General features: G+C 41.8%; 1 protein-coding gene across 1 annotated transcript in view; it reads left to right on the top strand.

Moving 5' to 3' along the window:
- The first annotated feature begins 826 nt into the window (after positions 1-826).
- The window catches only part of FAM98B (family with sequence similarity 98 member B), a 49,997-nt gene continuing 35,904 nt past the window's right edge, over positions 827-14,919 (top strand). The window contains exon 1 of the mRNA XM_036245746.1: positions 827-930. Within this exon, the coding sequence (XP_036101639.1) occupies positions 860-930 (71 nt within the window). The 5' untranslated portion in view covers positions 827-859. The remainder of the gene's footprint in view (positions 931-14,919) is intronic.

Consider the following 14,919-nt stretch of genomic DNA (forward strand, 5'->3'; position numbering starts at 1 on the left):
AGTGAATACCCTAAGAAGGCAATATGCAACTTTTATTAATGTTGCTTATACAGCTCATATATATATATATATGTATATATATTTTTTTACTGATTTTAGAGAGAGGAAGGGAGAGGGAGAGAGAGAGAAAGAAACACCAATGAGAGAACATTGAATGGCTGCCTCCTGCATGCCCCTCACTGGGGATTTAGCCCACAACCTGGACATGTGCCATGACCAGGAATCGAACAGGTGACCTCTTGGTGCATTGGTCACTGCCCAGCTACTAGCCACACTGGTGGGGCCAACTCACCTATATTTTATCAGCAATACAACACAGTATGTATAAGAAGATTCTGCAGATAGATGCAAACATCTGATCACTTTATCAATCTACATTTCATAATAAAACAATATTATTATAAATTAGCAGCCCTTTATTTCTTCAAGTTGGAGCCTTGCTGTGTATATTGATACAAAAATTATATGTGTAGGTACATGATATTATGTAGTAATTTTAGCTCAAGATAATTATTCCATTTCAGGATTTTTGTTATATAAAGAGAGGTCTGGGAGTCTGATAGGTTGAGAACTTGGGTAGAATCACAACGTTTGCTAAGAGTGATTTCAACACAGAAAAGACCTACCACAAAGAAGGCTTTTTATTACTATTTCTATTATTTGTTTTTAAAGTGATTATTGTTACACAAAGCTGTTTCAGACACTGAGTACAGACTGCCCCCTGGCCTGGAACCTTTGGGCTCGGGGCAGAGGCACTCCCAGGCAGTCCGGATTAAGATCCCGGCCGGAACTTGAGCGTGGTAACGCCGTTTCCGGCGGGCTGCTTAGAGCAGCGAACAGCTTTGGGTCGAAGGAGACCATGAGAGGGCCGGAGCCAGGCGCTGAATCTATGACGGAGGGGGACGTTCTGGACACACTGGAGGCCCTGGGGTGAGTATTCGCAGGGACGTCTTTCCTCCGAAAACGTAAGCTCTCCCTCGGCCTGGCTGCCGCAGTCTCCGCCCCGCGAGCCTCTGCAGGGCCCCGGCAGCTCCGTGCAGGCCTCCTTCCCCGCCTCCCTTCCTCCGGCGCCTACGGAGTTAAGAGGGAGGAGGGAAAGAAATCCGTTTGGGGGTTGGGGGTGGTGTAAGGCCGGAGAGCTGGGGCGTGTGGCCCCCTCTTCCAGGCTCCTTGCCTGGGAGCTCGCACCGAGGGCCGGCTAGCATCAGTCCTCCTGGGAAGCAAGTCCCTGCCCCGCGGTGATGTTTTTGTTTACGTGGTTGCGGTGCCCGGGGGCGGGGGCTGGAATCCAGACTGCTGCGGGGCACTGGTGTCTCCTGTCCTGTACCACCGGTGGCTTAATGAGGGCTCACCTCAGGCTTAATTACGCCTCGGGAGCAGATCTTTCCTGCTTCCTTGAGTAGAAAATGTTTGAATTCAGTGCATTCATTCAGCCTTTTCACCCGCATGTCAGTAGTATGTTTACTTGTCAATGTGTTCGTTAGTGCACATTTATGTGCTATTCAGAGGAAAAGACCGTCTCAGTTTACTATTACTTTACATAGTCATGGGGGCTACATAGAGTGTGCTGGTACTTACAATTTAGAATGATAAGTGCTATAACCCCTGGGATGGTTCTAATACTTTCAGGCATGGGAAGCAATATGTGCAACATAGACTCTCCCTCAGCCTTAGCCTGTTTTTCTTAACAGCGTTATTCCTTTCCCAAATTATCTTGACCTGCGCCTTGTGTCTGGAATGTCCCCACCCCATCCTCAGTCAGCTCCAGGAAAACACGTTGCTTTACTGGTCTTGTTCCCAACACCATCCTATAGTGGTGTCTGCCCCAATAAATCCTGGTTAAATGAATGGGTGAATGAATGAATGAAGAAAAGTTCAAAGAAGAGCATGTACAGAGGTGAGCATAGGGCCAGGTAGTTGAGAGTCCAAAAATACATGTTAAAGATTTTGGAGTTATCTGCACAATTGTTTGCAGTGCTATTAATGAAGCTTGAAACCCCCACTCCCTTTGTCTTTTCCTGAGACTGCACTAGCTCCTCTATCAGCCACTGCTTTTGGACCCTGGTAATACCCACTTTGCAGTGACCCAATATTACAGAGCCTTGCACTTAGTAGATCCTGAATAAATGTTTGCCAAATGAAAGAATAGAGTCAATGATTTTATAGGGGCATTTTTTTTTTTTACTTCTGTGAAATCCCTTGGGAATTTTCACATCTTGTTTTGGTTACTTCTTAAGTTAAAATACTTAATGAAAGTGTTTAGGCCTCAAACAGTTTGAGCTCCCAAGTACTCCAGATAAGAATAGTGGGATTCTGTAAGTAGTTATGAAAAAGGTAAAGTCAGCCCTTATTTTTTCTTTCTTTATTCCTTAAGTTTGTTTATATTATAGGTGTTTGAAAAATAAAGTTTACTATAATTTTGACTTTTATTAAGGAAAATTAGTTTCAGAATATTCAATATGGAAAGTAAAAATTTGCACACTTTAGAGTTGATATTTCCTGGAATAACTGAGGACAAGATTTTGAAGTTTTAATTTTCCTATGATAATGAAATGTAGAAAAAATACTGTAGTTGTTTACTTACAATAGGTGTTAATAATTGAACACTGTTTTAAAATACTATCTATATAGATTGTGAATAATGCATTATTTATTGTGATTAAAACATGTGAGATATGAAGGTACTTTAGTTTGTCAGATAAAATTAAGGGAGTAATTAGAAATAGACATCTATGTGAAAGAACAATTTAGTGATAAAGTCTATTATAAATGAAAACAGGATAGAAATAACTTAGTTTCCTCATCTGTGAAAGGAGAAGATGGTTTCAGAAGTCTCTTTTAGTTCTGAGAGTCTCTGATTTTGTAGAACAGTGCATCTCAATCCTGATTGTGCATCAAAATCCTGTATGGAGCTGGTGAAAAAAGGCTCCAGTATTGTATATACCACAAACTGAGTGAATCATAATATTTTTTGGGATTCAATATAAGCATGCATTTTTAAAAACAGATTCACTATCTAGGTTGTGAACTACCATTATAAAGAGAAGTCTATTTCAAATATTTATTGAGCACAACTCTATATTGGACACTGTTGTGAGAAAAGTCATTGGTGAGCAAAATAGACTTGGTCCCTGTCCTTGTGGAGCTATAGTCTAGTGCAGAAGCAGATATGATCACACAGATACAGTGATACCTCGGTTCTCGAACATAATTCGTTCCAGGAGGATGGTCGAGAACCAAATTGTTCGAGAACCGAAGCAATGAAACCCAATAGGAAATAATGGAAACTGGATTAATGTTCCAAGCCCAGAAATGCCTATTTACTGGCCTAATTTGTATATAATATGTAGAAAAACATAAGTCTCAACAAGAAATAAAAGTGTACAGTATGTCTAAGGGTTAAATTCAGTGTAAAGCGTGACTCTCTCCACAAAGCGTGACTCTCTCTCTGCACTCACACTGATGACGCAAGCAAGGCGCGCTGGGCCGAATGAACGCCATTCGGCTCAACTCGGCTCATCTCGGAAGTTCGAGTTCCAAATATTTGTTCGGATTCCAAGACAAAAGTTTCTCGAATCTCCTGGTCGAATACCGATTTGGTCGAAATCCGAGGCATTCGAGAACCGAGGTATCACTATTTATTAACTCTAATAAGTGCATTAAAGGAAAATAACATGGCAGGAGGACCTATGTAGTCTTAAGGGTTAATGCTAGATTTCTGAGGAAGTGGCATTTGAGTTGAAATAGGAGGGGGTGAATAGGAGTTAACTAGGTGAGGTTGGATGGGAAAGGGGGACAGTGGTGTCCTTACAGTGAGAAAAAAATATGAAAGACCTTGAACTGGAAAGGAGGATGCTGTATTAGAAGAACTGGAAGGAGGCTAAGTGGCTGGAGGGCAAAGAGCAAAGCCCAGAGTGGTGGAAGATTGGATTGGTAAAGACCAGGGCATACAGCACCTTTTAGGCTACGTTGTAGATTTTGTTCTTTGTCACAACAACAGTGGACATGATTGAAGGATTTTAAATGAAAAAAGGGGGTGATTAGATGTCTGGTTTGAAAAGTTACCTCTGTCAGAAAGGTGAAGAGTGGATTGGAGAATTTAGTTAATCTAGGCAAGAAGTGATGGTTGCTTAGTGGCAGTGGATATGGAAATAAATGCATTACTGGACTTATTAATTGGATATTAGAGCTGAAGGAGATGATGCTGTCAAAGATTCATTCTGCAATAGGTATTTATTTTTCAGATTTCAGTTTTTTAAAAAACTTTATTGTTGAATGTATTACAGATGTCCCTCCTTTTCCCCATATTAACCCTCTCCTCCCCACTTCTGCCTTCCCCACACTATTGTCTCTGTCTGTTGTTTAAGTATATATGCATGTAAGTTCTTTGATTTATCTTTTCCACACTCCACCCCCCATCACTTCCCTTTGAGGTTCGTCAGTCTAACAACCAATTTGTACTTCTTAATTCCTTCACCTTTTTCACCCATCCCCCCCCCATCTGGCAACCAACAAAAAGTTCTCTGTATCTATTAGTCTGTTTCTGTTCTGTTCTGTTCATTTTGTGTGTACATTCAATTGTCGATATGTATTTATTGCCATTTTATTGTTTATATTTTTTATCTTCTTTTTCTTCAAGATGACCATTCAACATTTCATATAATATTGATTTGGTGGTAATGAACTCCTTTAGCTTTTTCTTGTCTGAGAAACTATATGTCCATCGATTCTAAATGACAGCTTTGCAGGATAGAATAATCTTGGTTGTAGGTTCTTGCTTTTCATCACTTTGAATATTTCTTGCTACTCCCTCTGACTGCAATTTCTTTTGAGAAATTGGCTGACAGTCTTATGGGAGCTCCCTTGTAAGTAACTAACTGCTTTTCTCTTGCTGCTTTTAAGATTTTCTCTTTGTCTTTAACCTTTTGCATTTTGATGATGATGTGTCTTGGTGTGGGCCTCTTGGGGTTCATCTTGTTTGGGACTCTCTGTGCTTTCTGGACTTGTATGTCTGTTTTCTTCACCAGGTTAGGGAAGTTTTCTGTCATTATTTTTTTCAAATAGGTTTTCCATTTCTTGCTCTCTCTCTTCTCCTTCTGGCACCCCCACAAGGTGAACGTTGGCACGCTTGAAGTTGTCCCAGAGGCTCTTTACACTATCCTCATTTTTTTGGATTCTTTTTTTTTTTTTGCTGTTCTGATTGGGTGTTTTTTGCTTCCTTATATTCCAAATCAGTGGTTTGCTTCTTGGCTTTACCTACTCTGCTATTGATTCCCTGTAAATTATACTTTTATTTCAGTTAGTGCTTCCTTCATTTCTGACTGGTTCTTTTTTATGCTCTTGAGGCCCTCACTAAGTTCCTTGAGCATCCTTATAACCTGTGTTTTGATCTCTGCATCTGTTAGATTTGCTTATCTCCATTTCATTTAATTCTTTTCCTGGAGTTTTGTTCTGTTCTTTCATTTGGGACATGTTTCTTTGTCTCCTCATTTTGGTTGCCTCCCTGTGCTTTTTCTTTGTATTAGGTAGAGTTGTTGTGTCTTCTAATGTTGGTAGGGTTGCCTGTTGTAGTAGGTGCCCTGCAGGGTCCAGTGGCACAGCCTCCCTAATCACCCCAGCTGTGCTCTCACGGTGTACCCCTTGTGTGGACTTTACATCCTTCTGTTGAAATGGAGTCTTCATTGCTATTGGCACCTCACTGGGAGGGATTTACTCAGGCTGATCAGCTGCAAGGACTGGCTGTGCCCACTGACCACTGACCTCTGACTACCTTGAAGGGGCCAGCTGTTTAGGGGCCAACCACACAGAGCAAGACTTACTTCAGCAGGGCTCTGGTACCCACTGAGTGCAGTCCTTGAATGTGTTACTTGTGGAGGTACTTCACAGTGTTCTAAAGCTGTCTACTGGGTGTGCTGGCTGTGGGGCAAGGTCAGCCACTGCCTGTGTTGTACCTGGGGCCACCAGGCATAAGCTACAAAGCAATCTGCAGATGGTTTCTTTTGTGCTGGGCTTGGAGGTGCCCAGGCAAAGACAAGCTGTGAACCAAGGCTGAGGCCTGGGGCCACTTAGTGAGAGGTATAGGGCTTGCTGAGGCCAGATGCTACTGTTTTGAGAGAAGCTAGAAAAATCTGAAGCAGGATCCATGACAGGCCAATCCTGTGGTAAAGCCACTGGAAACAGCTTAGGTGGGCCTGAAAGTTGGGTGGGGTGGGGCCTGAGGTAATTGCCAGGGCGGGGCCAACAGTATGAGCCAGGTTGCTGGAGTCCCAGATATGATGGCCATCTGCCTGTCCCGTGGCGGAAGGGCTCATCAAAGGAACAATGGCCTGTGTTGGGGAGAAAGGTGCCTCTCCAGCTCTCACCCCGATGCCAAACAGCTCAGTTCTTCCCTGTATGTCTCTGGTGCCTTTCAAGCTGCCTCCCCCACACTGGAGCCTGGAGAGTGAGAGTCTGAATAAGTCCATGCATGGGCAATTTAAGAGGAACTGCCTGGGCTCCAGAAGCCACAGCCTCTGTCAGCCTCAGTCCCCGCTGGTTTTTACCACCATAAGTTATGGGGACTTCTCTTCCTCGTAGTAGAACCCTGAGCTGGGGGACCTGGTGTGGAACAGGGATCCGTCACTACTCAGGGAGAACGTTCCCAGCTGAGGTAGCGTTCCTTATTTTTATCTGTCACACGTGGATATGGGACCAGCCCCCACCCATCCTACCAGTCTCTATGTGGCTTCTTTAATTTCATAGTTGTAGGACTTCCACACAGCTTGATTTCAGATGGTTCTGAATGATGGTTGTGCTGTAGTTTTGTTGTCATTTTGATGTTGTGGGAGGAGATAAGTATTGCATTTACCTAGCCAATATCCTGACTGGAAGTTTGTAGTAGGTATTTATTTAGCACCAAAAAAAAAAAAAAAAAAAAATTATATATCTTGGAAACAAAATTGAATAAGGAAGAAAGTGAAGATAGCAGGGATCTAGTAAATACAGAGAATGCGGAGGAAGCAATGGGATGGAGGTAGAGAATGGTATTAAAGAATAGCTGGCCCTGGCTGGTTTTTCTCAGTGGTTAGAGCATCAGCTTGTGCACCAAAGGGTCATGGGTTTGATTCCTGGTCAAGGGCATGTACCTGGGTTGTGGGTTTGATCCCTGGCCCTTGTTGGATTGCAAAGGGGATTTAACCAATTGATGCATCTCTCTGACATCTATGTTTATATCTCTCTCTCCCTCCCTCTCACTCCTCCCTCCTTTCCACTCTCTCTAAAAATCAATGGACAAATATTCTTGGGTGAGGATTAACAATAACAAAAACAAGAATAGTTGTAGGTGGCTGGTCAAAAGAGTAAGCTGAAAGGATAGATAGGTTGAGGTCAGGGAGTGACATATTTGACTTGATTTCCAAGGTGGAGTAGTTCCAGGTCATATCAAGATCTAGGCAATGGCTTTCTCATATGTAGTGGCAAAGGATGGAAAAGAGGAAGTTCGGAAATTGAGAGCTCAGGGTCCTGGATAGGGCGTACATATGGACTTTGAAGAAACTTAATATAATGGCAAAAATGGGAATGGAAAGGAAGAGTGAGCACAGGGAGTGTTGGGGAGTGTCCAAGAAATGGGTAGATGAAAATCACAAGAGAAAGAGTGGCAAATCTGACTGTCTTGATCCTGGAGAGAGCAGGAAGTATTTATAAGAAAATAGGGAGCAATGATACGGTTGCTATTTTGGGAAGCAGGGAGGACAAACTCTGCCATCTGATTGAAAGGGTAAACTAGGCAAAGCTAGAGGTTGTAGGGGTAATCTTTCTGAGAAGAGATTGACAATGTAGGATAGTGTTGTTTATGGATAGAACAAAGTGAAATAAATGGGGAATCAGGGAAAAGTGGAGAGCTGGATCCAAGGCAAGGCAATAGCTTAGGCACATTACAGGGGAAAGGTTCTCATGTTGTGTATGTCGGCTAATAAAAATAGAAAACTATAGATTAGGCCCTGGCTGTGTCTTTGTGGAGGTCCTAACAGATTGAAGATTGGATCACCCAGTTCGAAGTGTCAGACCAGCAGCTGTAGTTCCACTGTATGGAGGACTTCTGGGGGAGTCTGGGCCTAGGGGAGGTATTGCCAGTGTTTGGAATAAGAGTAGCACTTTCCTAATTAAATAAGAATATGTAGAACAAACCAAGAGCATAATAACAATACCTTTTAGGACATTCTAACAATTAAATGAGATAATATACACAAAGCACATAGCACTGGCCTACTATAAGAGTAGTTTATGAATTTTACTTGTATTATGATTGTGATTGTTATTAGATATTAGGTTTGTTAAATTTATTTATTTATTTATTTATTTATTTTAAAAATCCTCACCCGAGGATATTTTTCCATTGATCTTCAGATAACAGAGGGAAGGAGGGAGGGAGGAAGGGAAGGATGGAGGGAGGGAGAAAGGGAGGAAGAAAGATTGATTGGCTGCCTCCTGCAGACCCCAAGCAGGGCCAGGGACAGAACTGCAACTGAGGTATGTGCCCTTGACTGGAATTGAACCCATGACTCTTTGGTCCATGGGCCAATGTCCAACCACTGAGCCAGGGCTAAATGCATTTATTTTATTTTTTTCTTTTGATTTGATGAACCTGAGGTATTAAGGATTCTAGAGTTTTCTCTAACTTCTTGTGATTAAATCAATTTTGTTGAATTATGGTTGGCATTTGAGTGAAAATAACTTATCACTAACTATATGAATTAGATAAATTTATGCAGGGGTTTATGATTATTTCAGAAATGTAGGCAAGTAGGGGGAAATAAGATGTTTATGATTAAATCTCATAAGAAGCACTGTAAAAAAAAAAAAAAGAAAAAAAATGGAGAAAGGGTAACTGAGGAACCAGTCTTCGATAGAGGAGCAATGACAGCGGTGTAGTCCAAGATCTGTCTTTACCTGGCTGCATAACCTGGCCAAGTTATTTGCTTAGTTTCCTTATTAGTGTAGATAGAAATTTAACAGTTCACATGGAGCATTTGAAGTCAAAGCTGCATGTCATCATCTAGATATTTTCTGATGCAGAATTAGGATAATACTAACTTCAAAGCATTGCTGTAAACATTAAATAAATTAGAAATAAATACATTTATAAATAGAAATACACACATATGTATGACTATCACTGTACTTGGCCTACTACTTAAAGCAGGTATCCTAACCTCATTAACTCTTAACTTCTTACCTGTGAAATGGGAATTTGAAAATATACTTCATGAGATATGACCAGAGAACTTGGAGAAAATGAAATGCAAATGACCTATAAACATATGAAAAGATGTCCTGCCTTGCTCATAAGAGAAATACAAATTAAAACTATACTGAAAAAGAATAAAACATGGATGGAAGAACAAGGAGAGGGAAAAAAAAACGACAGAGTTACCAGATGGTCAGAAATTCAAATGTTTGACAACTGTGGTGAATTATGGGGAATGGATCTTCTTCTACCTGATGGTACTACCCTTGTAGAGGACAGTGATATAGTATCTAGCAAAATTCATATCCACTTACCCTTTGATCTAAAAGTCCCACCTCTAGGAATCTATCCCAGATATACACTGACAGTTATCTGAGTCTTTTATTATAGCAAAACACTGTACTAACCAAATGTACAACAGTAAAAATGAGTAGTATTTCTACTGAACTCTAATATATGTAAATATGTGTGTGAATATATGTATTTAAAGCAAGGAATAGGACGGTATATAGTAGGCTACTTTTTATCTAAAACAGGAAAAAAAAATATATGTTTGTATTTAAAAACATTATGGAATGACATCCTAAAACTAATAAATATGGGTACCTTTGGGGGAGGGAGGGAACAAAGTAGACGAAACATGATTGAGATTATGAACTAGATTTGTTTTAATGTACCTTGCTTTGTAAATTATACTTTAAAACTATATAAATGTCTTACATAATTATAAAGCAAGATTAAAAATGAAATTAGAACCAAAAAAGAGATAAATCCCTAAAAATTAAAAGCAAAATGAAACAAAGGTCTGTCAATATACTGAGTAGGTGGTTTAATCACATGGAAAGGACTTTTAAAAAAATACATTCTTTTTTTCTTTTTTCTTTGTTAGTTTTTAGAGAGAGATGAAGGGAGAGGGAGAGAGAGATAGAAACATCGATGACAGAGAACATTGATTGGCTGCCTCCTGCAATGCCCTACACTGGGGATCAGGCTTACAGCCTGGGCATGTGCCCTGACTGGGAATCAAACCAGCCCTCTTGGTACATGGGTCGATGCTCAACCAGTGAGCCGCACCAGCTTGGCTGAAAATACATTCTTACTGGAATATAGTCTAAAGATAAAAACAAATTGTTTTTAGTGATTTTTATTATTAGTAAAAATGCTGTTTTTTCTCTTTTTTACTAGGATTATGTAAATGTCATTAGAAACCAGAATTTTTATTGAAAATAGATAAAAAACACAATTTTAGAGAAAATAGATAAAAATACAAAACAGATTAAGTAAAAACCCCACAATTCTAAGTTTGAATTGAAAATAGCAATGTGAACTGATGTAATTTCTCTGAAAAAGGTAGATACAGTGACTAATTTGTAGTAACAGGTTGTGTATTCTAAATACCATTAAAAAGAATCTAGGCTTCTTGGAGAAATTGCCAATTACAGGTATAGGACAGGAACATCTTATCAAAGAAATCAGGGAAAGTATTCAAAGAATATTGGGGATAAATCATGCATAAGTAGTCTCCCATTAACCAAAGATAGGACTGTTTGAAAAGAAAAATAACTGCAGTAGATTAAAACTCATCAAATATGTGAAAAAGTTTATAATGGGGGGAAAAACGTCAATTGCAGAAAAGTGATAAAAGTAGAAAACTGGCATCTAATTCAATTAAGCTAATATATAAGATGATTAAAAAATTTAAGGTTCTATTCAGATACACTTTGTAGCAGTGTTTGGAAGTATAAAATTATAAAACAGATGGCTTCAGTTAAAATAATCTCATAGGTCGTTTTCAACTTTAATTTTTTAAATTCAAAATTTTCATCTGTTTTATCACTACTTCCTTTCTTCTTTTAACTAGTATAATTATTAGACTTAGGGGAAGATGACGGTGGGCAGGACCGGAGGTAGGGTGAGTGTGTGAGAGAGTGAGGTAGTGTGTGAGAGAGTGTGAGTGGACGTTAAGGTAGATGACCAAACTCCTGCACTGCAAAGATGCAGAGCAGAAGGTTCCTGTGCTGTAGACAGGAGCAGCCGGCTACCACAGTAAGCGGCTCTTCAGGGTGATTCTCCCTGCACCACGGGGAAGTCCCACCATTTTGGAAGATCCCTGGTCTTCCCTGAGCGGAGGCAGTGGGAGTGGCTAGGGCCCACCATCCTGAGCCCACCAGTGTACCTGGCACCATCGGACCAGTGGACACTCTGTGTCAACACAGACCAGTGTACAGTAGTAGAGCTCCCAAGATGCTGGTCGCAGAAGCTGCAAACAGCTGGGAGCCCAGCACCATCCCCCATAGTATCAGCCCAATCAGAGTCGAGATATACCCCCAGCAAAAGAGGCTGGGGAGCAGGCATCCATCCTCAGGCAACCGAAGCACAGACCAGCAGCTGAGACCCATCCCCAAAAACCACAGCAAAAGATGAGCAGGAGTTGAGCCCCACAGGGCAGCAGCACTCCCCAGCTGCCAGCTGCGGGACCTGGGGCTCCACAGAGGCCTGTGTGGTCCAGCAGCTCACAAGAGCAGTGGGAAGCTGGAGCCCAAGAGGGACTGGTGTGATTCAGCTGCTCATGGGTCCTGCGGGGTGCTGGGGCACCAGAGAAGCCTGTACTACCCAGCTGCCCACAAGAGCAGTGGGAAACCAGAGCCTGAGAGGGACTGGTGTAATCCAGCTGCCTGCCCACGGGACCTGCAGGGTGCAGGGGCACCAGAGAGGCCTGTGCGACCCAGTAGGGACTATGTGATCCAGTTACCTGTGGGACCTGTGGATTGCAGAAACACCAGAGAGGCCTGTGCGATCCAGCAGGGACTGTGTGATCAAGTTGCCCGCGAGACCTGTGGGTTGCTGAAACACCAGAGAGGCCTGTGCAACCCAGCAGGGACTGTGCAATCTAGTTACCCGCAGGACATGTGGGGTGCTGAAACACCAGAGAGGCCTGTGCAGCCCAGCAGGGACTGTGTGATTAAGTTATCCACGGGACCGGCGGGGTGTTGAACCACCAGAGAGGCCTGTGTGACCCAGCAGCCCATAACATAGGCATAGAGCTGGGTCCCCAAAGGGACTGTGCGATCCAGTTACCTGTGGGACCTGCAGGGTGCAGGGGCTCCAGAGAGGCCTGTGTGACCCAGCTGTGCACAAGATAGGCATCCAGGATGTGTAAATGGATGTGGAGTGAATGGAAGCTACACAGACGATCTCCCAGGCCCAAATGGGAATTACTACTAAAATAGACAAATCTTGGGAAAAAGCAACAGAAAAGCAGTAGGATAGGACCATATAACCAGGGACACTGGTAGGATCTGTGGAGTCGCGAGAGGGTGGTGGGCTGGGAGCTCACAGACAGCAGCAGTCTTAGCTGTGAGCAGCACCCTTGGGGAATAAAGATCAAGCCCACTCCACAGCACAGAGAGCCGGGACAGAGTACTAAAATAGTCACAGCCACTAACCTGGGGGCTATGGCAGAGGGAGGGCAGACTGGGCTGGAACTCTGTGGGGACAACCGGGATTTGGAGAGCACTCAGTTTTTTCTGAGTTGCAGCCAAAAACAACAGGGGCCAGTGTGTTCCTTGCCCGAGCTGTGGGGAAAAGCAGCAGCGCCCCCCGCCCCCCCTTTCGGATATTCAGCTTTTCCTAGGTGAGTCAAAGAAATGCAAACTGAGGCTCATTAACAACCAGCATCTATCCCACCCTCTGGAAATCCTCTTATGCAGAACACCAGGGCTACATTCCAAGGCACTGAGTAACTGAGACTACTAGCTACCAGGATAAAGCTAGAGGATAACAACCTTTCCTGGGCTTGCAAATCTACCCAGGAAAGTAAGACTTGATGGTGTTTAACGTGGGCCCACCCAGGCTCATCCAAACTCAGTAGAGGGAGCCACAGACAGCAGCACACCAACACCCACAGGGAAAATTTGTCAGGCTCCAAAACCCACTGAGATAGCCAAAATGGTGAAACAAAGAAAACAATCCCAAATGAAAGAACAAGAGAACTCTATCGAAGATGAGATCAATAAAATGCAGTTAAGCAAATTATCAGAGGTAGAGTTCAGAGCCATGATCTTGAGGAAGCTCAACAGCATGAGTAAGGACATCAACACCATGAGTAAAGATATAGAAACATTGAAAACCAACCAAGTGGAAATGAAGAATGACATAGCAGAAATAAAGAACACAAGGACTAACCATTAGAGTAGAGGAAGCTGAGGACTGGATCAGTGACTTAGAAGACAGGGTAGAAAAAATCAACCAGTCAGAAAACCAAAAGGGAAAAAAACAAAAAGCAGGAAGATAGCTTAAGAGAACTCTGGGACAAAACATTTGCATAATAGGCGTCCCTGAAGAGGAAGAAAATGGGCAAGTGTTAGAGAATATATTTGAAGAAATAGTGACAAAAAACTTTCCTAACTTGGTGAAGGAAAAAGTATTCAAGTTCAAGAAGCACAGAGAGCCCCAAGTAAGAAGAACCCAAACAGGCCCACACCAAGACATATAGTAATTAAATTGCCAAAAATTAAAGACAAAAAGAGGATCCTAAAGGCAGCAAGAGATAAGCAACAGGTTACCTACAAAGGAAACCCCATAAGGCTCTCAGCTACTTCTCAACAGAAACACTACAGGCCAGAAGGGAGTGGCATGAAGTAATCAAGGTCATGAAAAACAAGGATCTGAATCCAAGACTACTGTATCCAGCAAGGCTCTCATTCAGAATAGAGGGTCAAATAAAGAGCTTCCCAGACCGAAAAAAAAAAGGCTAAGGGAATATATTAACACCAAACCAGCACTGCAACATATACTAAAAGGACTGCTGTAATTAGTAGAAGAAATAGGAAGAATATAGAACTATTCTAAACAATAATGGCAATAAATAAGTACATATCAATTATCACCTTAAATGTAAATGGTTTGAATGCTCCGATAAAAAGACACAGAGTAGCTGACTGGATAAGAAAGCATGACTCACATATATGTTGTTTACAAGAGACCCACCTCACAACAAAAGACTCACAGGTTGAAAGTGAAGGGATGGAAAAAAATCTTTCAAGCAAACGGAAAGCAACAAAAAGCTGGGGTAGCAATACTCATATTTGATAAAGTAGATTTCAAAATGAAGGCCATAACTAGAGACAAAGAAGGCCACTGCATAATATTGAAAGGATCTATCCAACAGGAAGATATAACCTTGATAAACATATATGCACCCAATATAGGAGCACCAACATATATTAAAAATCTTTTGGAGGACTTCAAAGGAGAAATCAACAGCAATACAATCATAGCAGGGGACTTCAACACCCCGCTGACATCACTGGATAGATCTACACAAAAAATTAACAAGGAAACACAGACTCTAAATGAAGCACTAGATCAAATGGATTTCATAGATGTCTACAGAGAATTACACCCCAAAACTGCAGAATTCACATTCTTCTCAAGTGCACATGGGACATTCTCAAAGACAGACCACATGTTAGGGCACAAAGTCTTTACAAGTTCAAGAAGATTGAAATCATATCAAGCATCTTTTCAGAGCACAATGACATGAAACTAGAAATCACTTGCAACAAGAACATGCAAGACATTTGAACACATGGAGGCTAAATAGCATGTTATTGAACAATGAATGGGTTACCATGGAGATCAAGGAAGAAATTAAAAACTTCCTGGAAACCAATAAAAATGAACACACAACG

This window comes from Molossus molossus, unplaced genomic scaffold, assembly GCF_014108415.1.
Source record: "Molossus molossus isolate mMolMol1 unplaced genomic scaffold, mMolMol1.p scaffold_m16_p_1, whole genome shotgun sequence".
Taxonomy (NCBI): Eukaryota; Metazoa; Chordata; class Mammalia; order Chiroptera; family Molossidae; genus Molossus; species Molossus molossus.